The following is a 13,887-nucleotide window of genomic DNA, read 5'->3' on the forward strand; positions in this document are numbered from 1 at the left end:
TTTCCCAAAGAAAGCACTTGCCCTTTGCCCAGAGCTAGCCGTGAACTCTTGTTAGCTGCTTAGGCTTCAGGCTGTGTCAGACTCTCTGAAAACACACAAGCTTGATAAATAGATATAAACTTGACATTGGCTTCCATTCTCCCAGTAGGCCCTTAGAAAGGCCATTCAGTGATCATCTAACACAGGTGTTTTGCTCGACAGCTGACCATTGCCACTATGAACAGCCAGAAAGAAGAAGGTGGATGCATTAGGCCATTCTTGGAATGCTCCTCCCAGTTAAGCTTAAAGTGTATTATGTCCTCTGGGTGGATCCTCCTGACCTCTGAAGTCCCAGAGGCTCTCCTCAGGGACCTCCCTGCACAGCAGACCTTTCCTACCCTTCCTGTGTCCCTGCTGTGTGTATTCTCCTACAGGAGTTCCTATGGTTTTCTGAAAGCCAGAAGGTGCCAGAAGGCTTCACTCTGTTACCCCTCCTGCCCTTCCCAATCCATGTTTCTTGCTTCCCTCTGTCCCACCCCCAGGGAGCCTCTCTCTCACTCTGGCTCCCCTCCACTTCTACCTAGGCAGTCCCCTCCTCCACAGCCCAACTCCAGTTCCTTCTCCTCCCCCCCCCCAAGGACCAGACCTGCTAAGTCTTATTCCATTTTTAGATGATACTAGCTCCCTTGTCTCACAGGCTGAACTGACAGCTGTTCCCTCCTTCCCTGCTCCACCCACCAAACACACCCAGTGTTTTCCACAAGGCAAAGTGCTTACAGACAGCATGCCATACCCACGGAAAAGTGTATTTGTCCGGACAAACTTACACCCCCGGCGAGTTCCCCACACACTTAAAAGCAGCAGCCTCTGAACATCTAGAAATGACAACTTTATTTCAACAGTTGTGGTGGTGTAACTTTGCCAATTAGATATTTTCCACAAAATCATAGACATAGATATGAAAATCATCATCAAATTTGATAAGATACACCGATGGTAGGGCTTCTATTTTGCCAATGAACTTGCCCATTCTTTTGCTGCCATCATCATTGGCATATTCAACCTCTTTTCCTATGAGACCATTCACAAATTTAAGACCCACATCTAGTGGAGGAATGTCATTATAAATTGGCAGGATTCGGAGATCGCCCTCTTTGTAATCATCCAGAAGCTCATACATGTATAAGATGGGATAATTTGTATAGGTAATATAAAAGAAGTTATTAAGTAGAGGCGCTTTTGCCAGAACCATCCCCCTCCAGAGATCTTTGGAGCCATGCTCACCCTCAAATATGTGATCCACCACCTTGCCAATTATTGTATCAGCAATGTCGGGATCGGGGACTGGGGATGATTTTACTATATCAGAGAGCACTTTAAGGGACAACACTCTTTCATCTTGATGAAGTTCTAATCCATAGACACAAGCGATCCCATCGTATTTTACCAGATAGAGAGATGGATTTATGGCCACTTGATTCAGAACTATTCCTCTCCAATGGGTGATGGAACCATCCTCTTCCTTCCAGTTGTGGGAAATCCTGCAGCCCACGATGTTCCTTTCGGCCAGAGACAAACATCTGCTCCTCTGCCTCTTCTGCTTCGGTTTTTCCTTGGTTAAGGCTGCAGTTTTGTTGGTGTAGTTGTCACAGAACTCATGTCCAGCAGCTGCATCTGTGGGTTCCCCTTGGGTCTCAGTGGTCTGGAAATACTGGGTGCTGGTGCCTGGGTCCATGGCTGCATTGGAGAAGAGGGAAGAGACAGTTAGCTGAGTGGATAAAGGGCCAACTTACTCACACCCACCCCTTGTTAGATGCCTCCACTCCAGGAATCTGGTCCCTAACCGGCCCTCACCCCACCCCAGGAGCCTGAGGGCAATGCTGGATACCTGGGTGGGTGCCTTCTGCTGTGCTGAGCTCTCCTGGATTCTCTGGTGTTGTTGGGAAGGGCTGGAGAGCTGCAATGGGGCAGAAGATGTGAAACAGTATTTGGACCTCCGAAATGCTGGAATCAATGACTCTTAAGCTCAACTGTCCCCTCCCCGTGCTTCGCCCCCCCCCACATGGCCTGAGCAAACCTGTTTGGAAGCAGAGAGGAGAAGCATGGCAATGCTCCTCTCCTCCCTCCACCTTATCCTTCACCTCAGTGTCCTGAGCATTCCTCCAGGAACTTGCTTTTTCTCCCCACTAATGCCCTCGTGAAATTCTTAGTGAACATGAATATCCCTTCGTTTTCACTGGAAAAACTTGGAAGGGGGATGTGTGCTAGCACATTAGACTGCCATTTTGATCTAGTCTCTCCCTAATTTTTACTGACTTTCACTATCTTTCATTTGGGCAGGTTTTTTCTTGTTGTTTCCCCCCTCTTTTCTGCTTTAGTCTATGGAAAGGTAATCATGTTTATAGCTTGAGCGCTATGTAAATTTCTTGAAACTGACATGAAGGACATGATTTCAATTCTATCTTCCATTTCAAGGCCTCACAGCAAAAATATTATTTCCTTTTCCTATTAGTGCTTTCTAAGGACATTACATATGTTTAAAATTAGTTTTCTTTATTATTTAATATATAATTATTTCTTCGCTGATGTGTAAAAGTTGATTTTGCAATCATCTGTAGCTTTCTTGTAATCTCTGAGTTTTGGAAGAATAGTTCCACAATAACTGGGAATGAAATTTATTCATCAGAAGGTATATCTTTGTTGAACATCTTAAGTTCTTAGGAGAAAAATAACCAATTTCTAATCTGTGAATTAAGACTTGGTCTCTTTAACAAATACGGGAGTAATAGTTTAAATTTTTTCTTCTTGGTTTTTTGAGATAGGGTTTCTTTGTGTAACACTCCTGTCTGTTTTAGAACTTGCTCTGTAGACCAGGCTGGCATTGAACTCATTGAAATCCAGCTACCTCTGACTTCCAAGAGCTGGGATTAAGGGCATGCACCACCACCACCTGGCCTAATATTTTTTGTTTTGTTTTTCTCTGTTTTTGTTTGTTTGTTTGTTTTCATTTTGTTTTTGAGACAGGGTTTCTCTGTAGCTTTGGAGCCTGTCCTGGAACTAGCTCTTGTAGATCAGGCTTGCCTCGAGCTCACAGAGGTTCACCTACCTCTACCTCCGGAGTGGTGGGAATAAAGGTGTGCACCTCCAATGCCCAGCTCCAGCCTAATATTTTTATAAAATTGTGTATCATCAAATCCATTCTTGAGTTGCTATTTGATTCATTAAAACTATAAATTATAGCAAAATCAAACACAACAAAAAACCAAATAAACACATCCAACACCATAAATAATAATAAATCATGAATATGAAACAAGATATTTACGTTAACAGCACAGCTGCTTTTAAAGAAAGAATGACTAAATGGTAAAAGAACAATAATTTTGATTCAATATTTAAAGTATATTAAGCTACTATTGATTTTTTCAAAGAGATCTATACTCAATGGCAATGTAAGAGAATGTTCATTCTGTTTTTAGAGACAGCAATCAGCAGATAGGCCATAGTTTCTCTAAGGTCACAGCCAAAACTCACACCTGAGATTGGAATCCTAACTGTGGTGGTTTGAAAACAAAATGATCCCCATAGGTCCTTAGGAAGTGGCACTATCAGGAGGTGTGGCTTTGTTGGAGCAACTGTGGCTTTGTTGAAGGAAGTGGGTCACTGGGGACAGGCTTTGAGGTTTCAGTGTCTCAAGCCAGGCCTAGTGATTCTGTCTCTCTCTGCTGCCTGTGGATCCAGATGTAGAACTTTCAGCTACTTCTCCAGGTACATGTCTGCCTGCATGCCTCCATGCTTCCAGTCATGATGACAGGACAGACCATATTTTTGTTTGGAGGAATATGGATTAGAAAAACTGTTGAACGCTTTAAGATGGTGAAGATGTAATTGAACATGTGGACCATGTTCCACCCTCAGCAAGCAGAAGAACTTGGCAGCTTCAGCCATGTGGCGCTCACTGGCTTTAAAATGAAGGGTAGAAGAAGGTCATTATGGAATCGCCCTTAATGACTAAGGAAAGCTGCTGAGGCAAGGCATGTGTCCAGGGTGTCTGTGCATGGAGACCTAGAGAGGACACCGCGTGAAGTTATAAAGTTGAAGCCTGGGTTACCTTGGAGACCCCAAGGTGCTGGAGATGCCAGAGTCATGAGATACCTGCTAAAGGAAGCTGCTAATGGGGAAGGGGACCAGGCCAAGAGAAAGAAGTGTGTTGCAGTCAACAAAGCTGAAAGAATTGGAGATCTGAAAAGTGTTTTGACATCAGATATGGACGTGCAGAGTTTGGAGTTTGCTCAGCTGTTTTTTAGTTTTGCTTTGGTCCAGTATTTTCTCACTATGTCCCCTTTTTATGTGTTCTGCTGTATCACTTTGATTTTACAGGGGATTACAGTTATCTCAGAAGAGACTTTGAACTTACTGACTTTTAAACAAATCTGAGACTGTTATAGGCTATGGGAACTGCTAGCCTGTGTGGGCCAGGGCAATTTGGTGGTTTGAAAGAAAATGGCTCCCATAGGCTCATTGGGAGTGTTACTATTAGGAGATATTGCTTTGTGAAAGTAAGTGTGGCTTTGTTGGAGGAAGTATGTCACTGGGGCCAGGCTTTGAGGTCTCAGATGCTAAAGCTAGGCCCAGTGTAGCATTCTCCTTCTGCTGCCTGTGGATCAAGATGTTGGACTCTCAATTCCATCCCTAGCACCATATCTGTCTGAATGCTACCATGTTTTGTTCCATGATGATGATGATGGACTAAACCTCTTAATTGTAAGCTACCACCTCAAATATTTCCTTTATAAGAGTTGCTGTGGTCATGGTGTCTCTTAACAGCCATAGAAATCCTATGTAATATACATGCTGCTACCAGGAACACAGGTATTGCTGTGATAGGACAGACCATGGTCATGTCTCCTCAAAGCAGTAGAAATCTTATTTAAGACAAGGGCTCTTAGCCAGTTTCCTTCTCAGCAGTTGGACCCTACCTTTTGGTCTCTTTGGTCTTTTTGTGTCTGGTTTATGTCCCTTAGCATAATATTCCATAATCCATTAATCTGAAATCTATCCTTAAGAAGTGAAACCAAGTAGGATCTTATGTCTTTGGGTATATGTACTCAGAAGAGATAGTATGACTCCAGTACCTGCCTTTTCTTTATTTCATGTCTAGCTATGGGACAAATTGTCTTCCACCATGATGAACACACACAGTGATGCATTTGGCCGTCATGGGTACAAAGCAGTGGAACCAATTTATCATGTGTTGAAACCTCCAAAACTATATATTCTTTTTAAGTTGACTTGTGTTATAGTGAAAATATGACTAAGGCAGTGGACAAACCATATTTTTATTTATTTACCTTTTGATGGGTAGTTGTGCTGTTCTATATTGAACCAATATGAAGAATGCTGCTGTATATATTTGTGTACATTTTGTACATATTTTATTTAGATATGTTTTTATTCCTGTTAGATCTATATTAAGGGAAGGATTGTTTGGCCATATAGTAGTTCTATAATTAATTATTTGAGGAACCACCAGTGTTTTCCAAAATGGTTGTGAGAGTTTATAGGCACAAATAGATAAGAATACCATTTTCTTAGAAGTCCTCAACAAGTATTGCTTGGATTTTCAGCATTGCCATTCTACTATGTGTGATGTATTATCTCATTGTGTAATGATTTGCATTTCCTTGTGATGTCAAGCACTTTATTACTATTTTTTAGATAAATAAATATTCAGATAATTTCTATTTTTTATTTGGTTGTCTTTTATTGTTGAGTTGTAAAATATCTAAATATAAATCTCTCCTAAGATACATGACAAAGAAATACTTTATCTTATTGTGTGATTTGTCCTTTCAGTTTCTTGTTAGTATGCTTTGAAACTTAAAACCTTCATTTTAGAAAAATACAAAAATACCTCATTTGTGACATAATACAACACAATAGTATTTCATTTGTTATTTTTGCTGTCATATCTAAATAGATATTGCCAACCCAGAGTGATGGAGATTTACATTTATCTGTTTAAAAAAGTGTTTTACTTTTTCAAACCCTTACATTTAAGTCTTCACTACATTTTGAGTTCATTGTCATCTACTGTGGAGGTAAGATTCCAACTTCATTGTTTTTGCATTTGGCAACCAGTTTGTCACACCATTTGTTCTAATAGTACAATATTAAAATGTCAAGAACAGACATCTTTGTTTTCTTTTTGACATGAAGGGGGGAGTCATCAGACTTTTGTCATTAAATGTGAGATTAGCAGCACTTCATCAGAAATGTCTTTTCTAAAGACTTCTTTCCCTTCAAGTGCTCCATCTGTCCATGGAGAGCAATCCATAGCCCAAGGAGTCCCTTTGTCCAACACCCTAATTAGATAAAACCCATTTTTTAAAAAAGATTTTCTTTATTATATATACAGTGTTCTGTCTGCATGTACACCTGCAGGTCAGAAGAGGGCACCAGATCTCCTAGGTGGTTGTGAGCCACCATGTGGTTGCTCGGTCTTGAACTCAGGACCTCTGGAAGAGCAGACACTGCTCTTAACCTCTGAGCCATCTCTCCAGTCCTATATAACCCATTTTTGGTACTCGAGCTTTCACTTGGTGTGGCTAGAGATAGATTGTTGAGGCTTTGATTTCCCTGTTATGTGGTGATTCCTTTTAGATTTCTGTCATAGGTGTAAATATTTTAAGAAATTTCTACTGCAATAAGTTTCATTATGACCCCTAAAATGGCCCTTAGTGTTATATGTCACTCCCTATACTCTCTCCTTACCTACCTCTTACCAGAAGCTATCTCCAAGTGTCAATCACTCTCAAAGGAAAACTTGTTTTTCAATGGTATACAAACCACACTTAAGGGCTGGCCTCATGCCCAGCAAATAGATGGCTAACCCAAATACAAACTCAAGAGTATTTTTGGAGATTACCCTCAATTTAATCTTCCCCATGGCTTTATTGCTGAAGACTACATCTACAGATCTCATTGAACATGCAGAAATCATGTTGGTGCCCCTCTAGAGCCTTCATGCCTACTGACTAATGTTCATTGTACTGGAAGGTCCTCTGCAGGCTCCCAGAGGAGAAAGGTAAACACTATCCTAGCAAACAACCCTGTGACCAACAAGAGTGAACTACCTGCATGGCATGTAGTTCATATAGTACAATAATGGGACTGATGTAGTAGAAGTAACCAAACACTCTGTAATTAGGTTTGTTTCACTCCATGAGATGGAACCCATGCCCAGCATTGCATAGACAGCCAAAAACCTGAGATAGACCATGCATCCAGGAGAAAATCAAATACTATTTTTCTTCTAAAGGAACATGGCAATAAAATGACTCCTAATGATATTCTGCTAGTCACAAAGATCAGTATCTCAGTCATCAGCAAAGAAGTTTCTCCTGCAGGAGATGAGAACTCTACAAAGACCTATAACTGAATTCTAATGGTGAGAGACCTTGGAACACTCAGTCCTAAATAAGATATCTGCATCACATCCCTCCCCATAGGGGTCAGGGAACCCTGTGAAAGAGGAGACAGAGAGATTGTAAGAGTCTATGGGGATGGAAGATAACAAGGAAACAATGTACCATAGCAGCATGCACAGAGCCTGCACATGTCCAAGAGAGATGGGATCCCAGAGCTAAGAGAATGAGTGGACAGAGCCTCATCCTTAACCCAGAAGCTATCTCCAAGTGTCAATCACTCTCAAAGGAAAACTTGTTTTTCAATGGTATACAAACCACACTTAAGGGCTGGCCTCATGCCCAGCAAATAGATGGCTAACCCAAATACAAACTCAAGAGTATTTTTGGAGATTAATTTTTGTCTTATACTTTGTTGGACATTTTTTACCATATTGATCATTTGCTTATGAATTATAGTTTCTGATTTTGTTTGTTTTCTAAAATATTAAGAAATTATATCTCTTTCTGTATTTGCATTTTTCTATTGATTAGTGATAGTGGACCTTTTTTCCCAAACATTTATTGGTTGGTCATTTGTGTGTCTTCTTGGGAGAAATGTCTACTCATATCCTTTGCCCAATTTTTAATTAGTTCATTTGATTTCTTTCTATAAAGTTGAGTTCTTGATATAGTTTGAATACTAACCCATTATCAGATGAATGTCAATATTTTTCTTACTTTATATGTTGTCCTTTAACTCTCTTGATTTTTTTAGTTTATTTTGTTGTGCAGAAACAGTTTTAGTTAATGTGATTATACTTGTTTTTTAATATTTTTTATTTTTTTAAAAGTTAAGATATATATTTAAATAAAAATTCTTGAAATAGATTTTTCAATGGGGTTCTGCTTTTCTTATACAACTCTATATCAAATCAAAACAAAACAAAATACCAATTAATTTCAGAACAAAAGAGCAATGATATGAACATTGGAACTGACCAAGAAAACGCCTCTACTAGTGTATTACTAGCCATATTACTGATGACCTCCAGAGTGCCTGAAAGCTGTGAGCTGGTCACACCTTTTTTTTTTTAAATTTTTTATCTATTTTTTTATTTGTTGAAAAAAATTTCCGCCTCCTCCCCATTTCCCATTTCCTTCCCCCTCCTTCCACACCTCTCCTCCTCCCCCCACTACCCCCCCTCTCCCCACTCCTCTCCCCCTCTCCTCACTCCATTCCCCCTCCCACTCGAGACTGAAGAGCAGTCCAGATTCCCTGCCCTGCGGGAAGTCCAAGGTCCTCCCACTTCTATCCATGTCCAGGAAGGTGAACATTCAAACAGGCTAGGCTCCCACAAAGCCAGCTCATGCAGTAGGATCCGGACTGAGCTCCTAAGATCCAAATGAGGAGCAGAAGGAGGGAGAACATGAGCAAGGAAGTCAGGACTGCGAGGGGTGCACCCACTCACTGTGACAGTGGAACTGATCTATTGGGAGTTCACGAAGGCCAGCTGGACTGTGACTGAATAAGCATGGGATAAAACCGGACTCTCTGAACTTCAACGCTGCTAACGTGACTTTGGGTGATTGCCCAGGTAGCTAGTTGTCTCTGTGATTTGTTGCATGTTTTGGAAGTTGTTTTACTGAACTTCCTAATTACCCAGGTAACATTATTTCCTTTCTCAGATCTTCGATGGGGTTGAAGACTATATAAATGTAGTTACTTTCTCTCATAACTTGGCCAAGTTATTTATTATACAAGACCTAAGCTCGTTAGAATAGGATATTTGTACTTATTGTATATAATTTCATAGTAGGTTTAGAACTCTCTTATTTAAACAAAAGGGGGAGGTGTTGCGGGAGGTCCTCCCGCTCCTCCAGCCTATAGCTGCTGAGATACCAGTCCATTGGGGCGTGGTCTCTCTCCCTTTAAAAAAGCGGCCACTTCCTTCTCCTCTCTCTCTTCACTTCCTGCTCCGCCTGCGAAGAGGTCTGTTGCCTGGGACAGTGATCTGTAAGTTTTTTCCCCTTTAAATGAATACCACCCTATTAATCATAATTCAAAACTGGTGTGGCATTGTTTGTGACTTACGCCTTCAGTAATTATTTCTGGTATAAAGCTAGCCGGGTGGCGGGAAGCAGCCCCGCCACTCCTTATTACAACAGATGGCGCCCAGACGTGATGGACTAAATCCACTTAAAAACCTGAGAAGGCTTAAAAATAAGGAAAACAGAGTTTAATACAGATTTTTGCTGTTTGTTGGTGGCGTGCTGTAGAGAGATTTCCTGATTCGGCAACAGCAGCAGAAAAAAAGGCTGCGTCATTTTAAAGCGCGGCTTCCTGGGGCTGTGCTGCCAGTGCAAACTCTGGCTTTAAAGCATTTCAATGGATTTTATGGGACTGGATGTTTGTGTTCCCACTTGGGATCGGAAGGAGAGTACTCTGAGACTGGGCTGATGGCTCAGCGCTCCCCGCCTACACCTGAGCAGACGGCTGAATCAGGCTTAGGCAGGCAGAAGGGCATGGCATGTTTTCAGACTGCGCAGTGCTCTGCGTGTCAGATTTGGCTGTAACTTGGATGAAAAGAATTTCTGTGCTGCACGCTCAGTCTCAGAATTAAAGTGCTGAGTGCTGCTCCTACCTGGCGGCCCAGAGCTAGCACAAAATGGTATGTCCTCCATTTTGAAATTTTCCTGACTCAGCAGCAGGAAAAAACTGGCTGTTTTAAAATGCCGGCTTTCTGGGCTGTGCCGCCATTGTGATCTCTGTCTGGATCCTGTGGAGACAGAGCTTTTGAATGGAGCATTTGGAGTAATGTGCTACGGCTTGGTTGATGGCAATGTGGACTGCTGTGTGCCTGGAACTGTGCTCAGCTCAGGGGCACCAAATGGATCTGAGGCAGGAGTGGCTGCTCCATGCTGAACTGTGCTAACCTCAGGCAGGAACTGCTGTAATTACCATAATAATAGCGCAGTTAAGGTTTAGACTTGGCAGTAAACAGGCAGTACCGTATTACCCCTACATGGTGCAACTTAAGTTTTTAAGAACTACTTAACATTTTAAGAAATGCTCCTGGATAGTAAAAAAATGTTACAGATTCACAATAAAACAGATTCAGACATAAAAGACCACACTGTTGGATGAATGTACGTAGGCTTGAGAGAGAGAAGAAAAAAAAATATAGAGAATAAAGTTAATGGTTTTAAAAAAAAGGGTAAAGTCTTTAAAGAGACAGAGTACAGATAGTTAAGAGATTAAAAGAAATAAAGAAAAACAAGCCATGTAAAAATGGAAAATTCACAGAGAGTCTGGATTATGTACATTGTGTTTTCTTTAAAATTTTTGACTGTAAAGGAGCTAAGTACAGAGAGACATTTCATTACATGGGCTGCCAAGTTAAACCATAATGGATATAAGGGTATTATGATTTTAAAATTTGGGTCTAAGGATATGATGCTTTGGAAAGGGTCTTCTTTTGTTTTCACAGAGGACCAGACCCTGCGGATTTCTTCTATTCCAATTTGGTATGATAGACCACGCCCTCCTGAAAGGTTGCTGTAACACCCTAAAAAAATTACATCACTCAACTGCCAACTGAGATGACCCTGGCACACAGGTTATACCATGAAAGACCTAATTAACGACGCCCCCATTCAGCAGGAAGCATTTTGGAGTGAAAAAACTGCGCCCGTGTTCCCAAAATATTGTTTATAAATGTTCTTTTACATTTAAAGGGGGATATGATATAGGTATGAATAATTTGCATTGGTATGGATTTTACTGTCAATATTGTTATATGTATATGTATTTATGATCTTGAATAAGGTGTTGTGATTGTGTAGTTCATTTTTAAAATGTATAATAGGAAATAGAGGTTGCTAATGGATAATCATCGATAATAGTAAAGTTTGTAGTCATGTTACTTAGATTTTCTAGATATATAGAGATATATTTCAGATAGGCATTCTTCATATCTCTCAAAGGCTACAGAATATGGCATTTAAAATATTTTAATAACTTAGGACTTTTCATGACAATGAGACATATCTGCTCCTGGTGGCACCAATCTACTTCGAGAGGAAGATGGGCATCGAAGAGGATCCTTATGGAGTTTGATAGCCATTTGGGCAAGAAACTGCTCTTGCCTGGACTGTTGCATAAAATGGACACAGAGAACCTGCAGAGAGAGGATTGCTGAACTTGCTTAAAGGTGAGATGGTCTTTCAGGGTTCATGACTCATGAAAGAGTCTGCGAGACATTCTGCAGGACACAGCAGATAGTGACTGAACTGTCTTTGAAATGTCCTGCTTCATGGAAATGTCTGCTGGATATTTTGGGCCTGAAGGCTGAAGATGGATGCCCCAATGGTACAAAAGAACTTTGGGTGACTGTCCAGGCAGTGAGATGTCTCTGTCATTTCTAGAGTTTTCTTATTTCTTGTTTACTTAGGTAGTATTATATCCTTCTGGAGTCTTTGATGGAGTTGAAGAATGAATAGATAGTTATAGTTTTCCTTAGTTATGATAAAAGATAAAATAGATATAAATATTGTAACTGTAATTCTTGCTTGATAACTGTTTTGCTATATGTAATTTTGCTATGTTAAAGTTAAAGCCTTCCTTTTTTTGTTTAAACAGAAAAAGGGTAAGTGATGTGGGAGTGTCATATATCAATCTGTTGATTTCATTGGTTAAGCAATAAAGAAACTGCTTGGTCCTCATAGGTTAAAACATAGGTGGGAGGAGTAAACAGAACAGAAGGCTGGGAGAAAGAAGCTGAGTCAGGAGTCACCATGATTCTCCCACTCCAGGAAGATGCAGGTTAAGATCATTCCTGTTAAGCCAGCTCGTGGGCTACATAGATTATAAGAATGGGCTAGTCCAGGTGCGAGAGTTAGCCGAGAAAAGGCTAGATATAATGGGCCAAGCGATGTTTAAAAGAATACAGTTTCCGTATAATTATTTCAGGTAAAGCTAGCCATGCGGAGCTGGGTGGGAACGCAGCCCAACACAGCTCCTAGCCATGTGGGCGGCCAGGTGCCGGGGACGCAGCCCACCACTCCTACTACAACAATGGTGGACAATGAGGGCTGATGAGAAGCCAAGGATAATGGCACTTGTATTTTTTATTATTGAGAGTAGAATCTAAGAAAACCATTGCTTAGACAAATATTATGTAATTTTCCAAATGTTTTTTCTTAGTAGCTTTACAGCTTCAGGTTATTTATCTTTAATCCATGTGGAATTTATTTTAGTATATGGTGCCAGATAATTCCCAATTTCATTGTGCATTTGGACAAGCAGACTTCATTTTTGGCACCTTTGCTAAAATCGCTTGGCTACATATGCTCTTTTTCTGTTCCAGTTGTTGGTGAGTCATTTTGCATGCCACTGTCACATGTTTAAATACTATTGACTTGTGCTACAGCTTAAAATGTGGTAGTGATTGGTGCTTTCAGCTTCGTTGTTTTTGCTCATGACTTCCTCAGCATGTTTGTGGTTGTCTGGAACATTAGAATACTTTTTCCTTGGTCTATAAAAAATAACATTGATATGCTGATAGTGATTCCATTGACTTACATAGGAAAATATGAATATTTCAATAGTACCTTTGCTTCCTTCAACTTAATTTATGAACATTTTATATAGTTTTCAATATATAAATATTTCATCTTTGTGGTTATATATATTTTAAATACTTGTGAAACTATTGCAAATGAGATTGTTGTCTTGATATTTTCAGAAATTTTATTATATAGTATGTAAATACCACTCATTTTTTTACTGCTGAGCTTGTATTCTGCTACTTTACTGTATTTAATGATTAGTTCTAGTAGTTTTGATGAAACCCTTAAGATTTTTATATAAGATCGTGCTACTAGCAAAAAGTCAGGGTTTGACTTCATTATTTTTCATTAGGATGTTTTTATATCTTTCTTTTATATCTGCCTAATTGTTTCAGTCAGTCCCTTCAATACTATATTGAAGACATGTTGTAAATGTGGGTAGCATTACATTCTTCTGGATCTTAGAGGAAAGGTTTTTAACTTATGTTGGTTAAATATGATTTTAGCCATAGTTTCATATGTGGCTTTCAGTGTATTGATGATAGCTCTATTTGTTTTACATTGTCTTTTTTTGTACTGTAGCACTTCTTTCTACTTCAAATTTATTGAGAGTTTTCAACTCGAAAGTATGCTAAATTTTATCATAATTTTAATGTTATATGTCCATATTATTTTGTACTTTGTGTTTTTACACTTAAACAATTACACATATGGCACCCTGTTTGAAGCTCTCATATAAATCCCTCTTGATCACTGTGCATCATCTTTTAAAAAATACTGCTGAAGTTAGTTTTCTAATATATAGTAGTATTTCCATCTATAGCCATTAAATATATAGGCCTATAGATTTCTTCTTATAACCCTGTAACTGTACCATTCTGGCAATCATGAAATCATAAAAGAAGAGCATTATGGTATATCTTAGAATTGA

General features: G+C 39.8%; 1 protein-coding gene across 1 annotated transcript; it reads right to left on the reverse strand.

Moving 5' to 3' along the window:
* Positions 1-904: 904 nt before the first annotated feature.
* On the reverse strand, positions 905-1,714 carry LOC121442553 (spindlin-2-like). Its single transcript, XM_041644130.1, has one exon. It carries the CDS (start codon positions 1,712-1,714, stop codon positions 905-907), a length of 810 nt encoding a protein of 269 aa, XP_041500064.1.
* Between the last annotated feature and the right edge of the window lie 12,173 nt (positions 1,715-13,887).

This window comes from Microtus oregoni, unplaced genomic scaffold, assembly GCF_018167655.1.
Source record: "Microtus oregoni isolate MIOR12 unplaced genomic scaffold, Mior012 000092F_000, whole genome shotgun sequence".
In the NCBI taxonomy this organism is placed as follows: domain Eukaryota; kingdom Metazoa; phylum Chordata; class Mammalia; order Rodentia; family Cricetidae; genus Microtus; species Microtus oregoni.

Coding starts and splice junctions, on each gene's coding strand:
- LOC121442553 (XM_041644130.1), bottom strand. CDS start 1,714: ATGGACCCAGGCACCAGCACCCAGTATTTCCAGACCACTGAGACCCAA.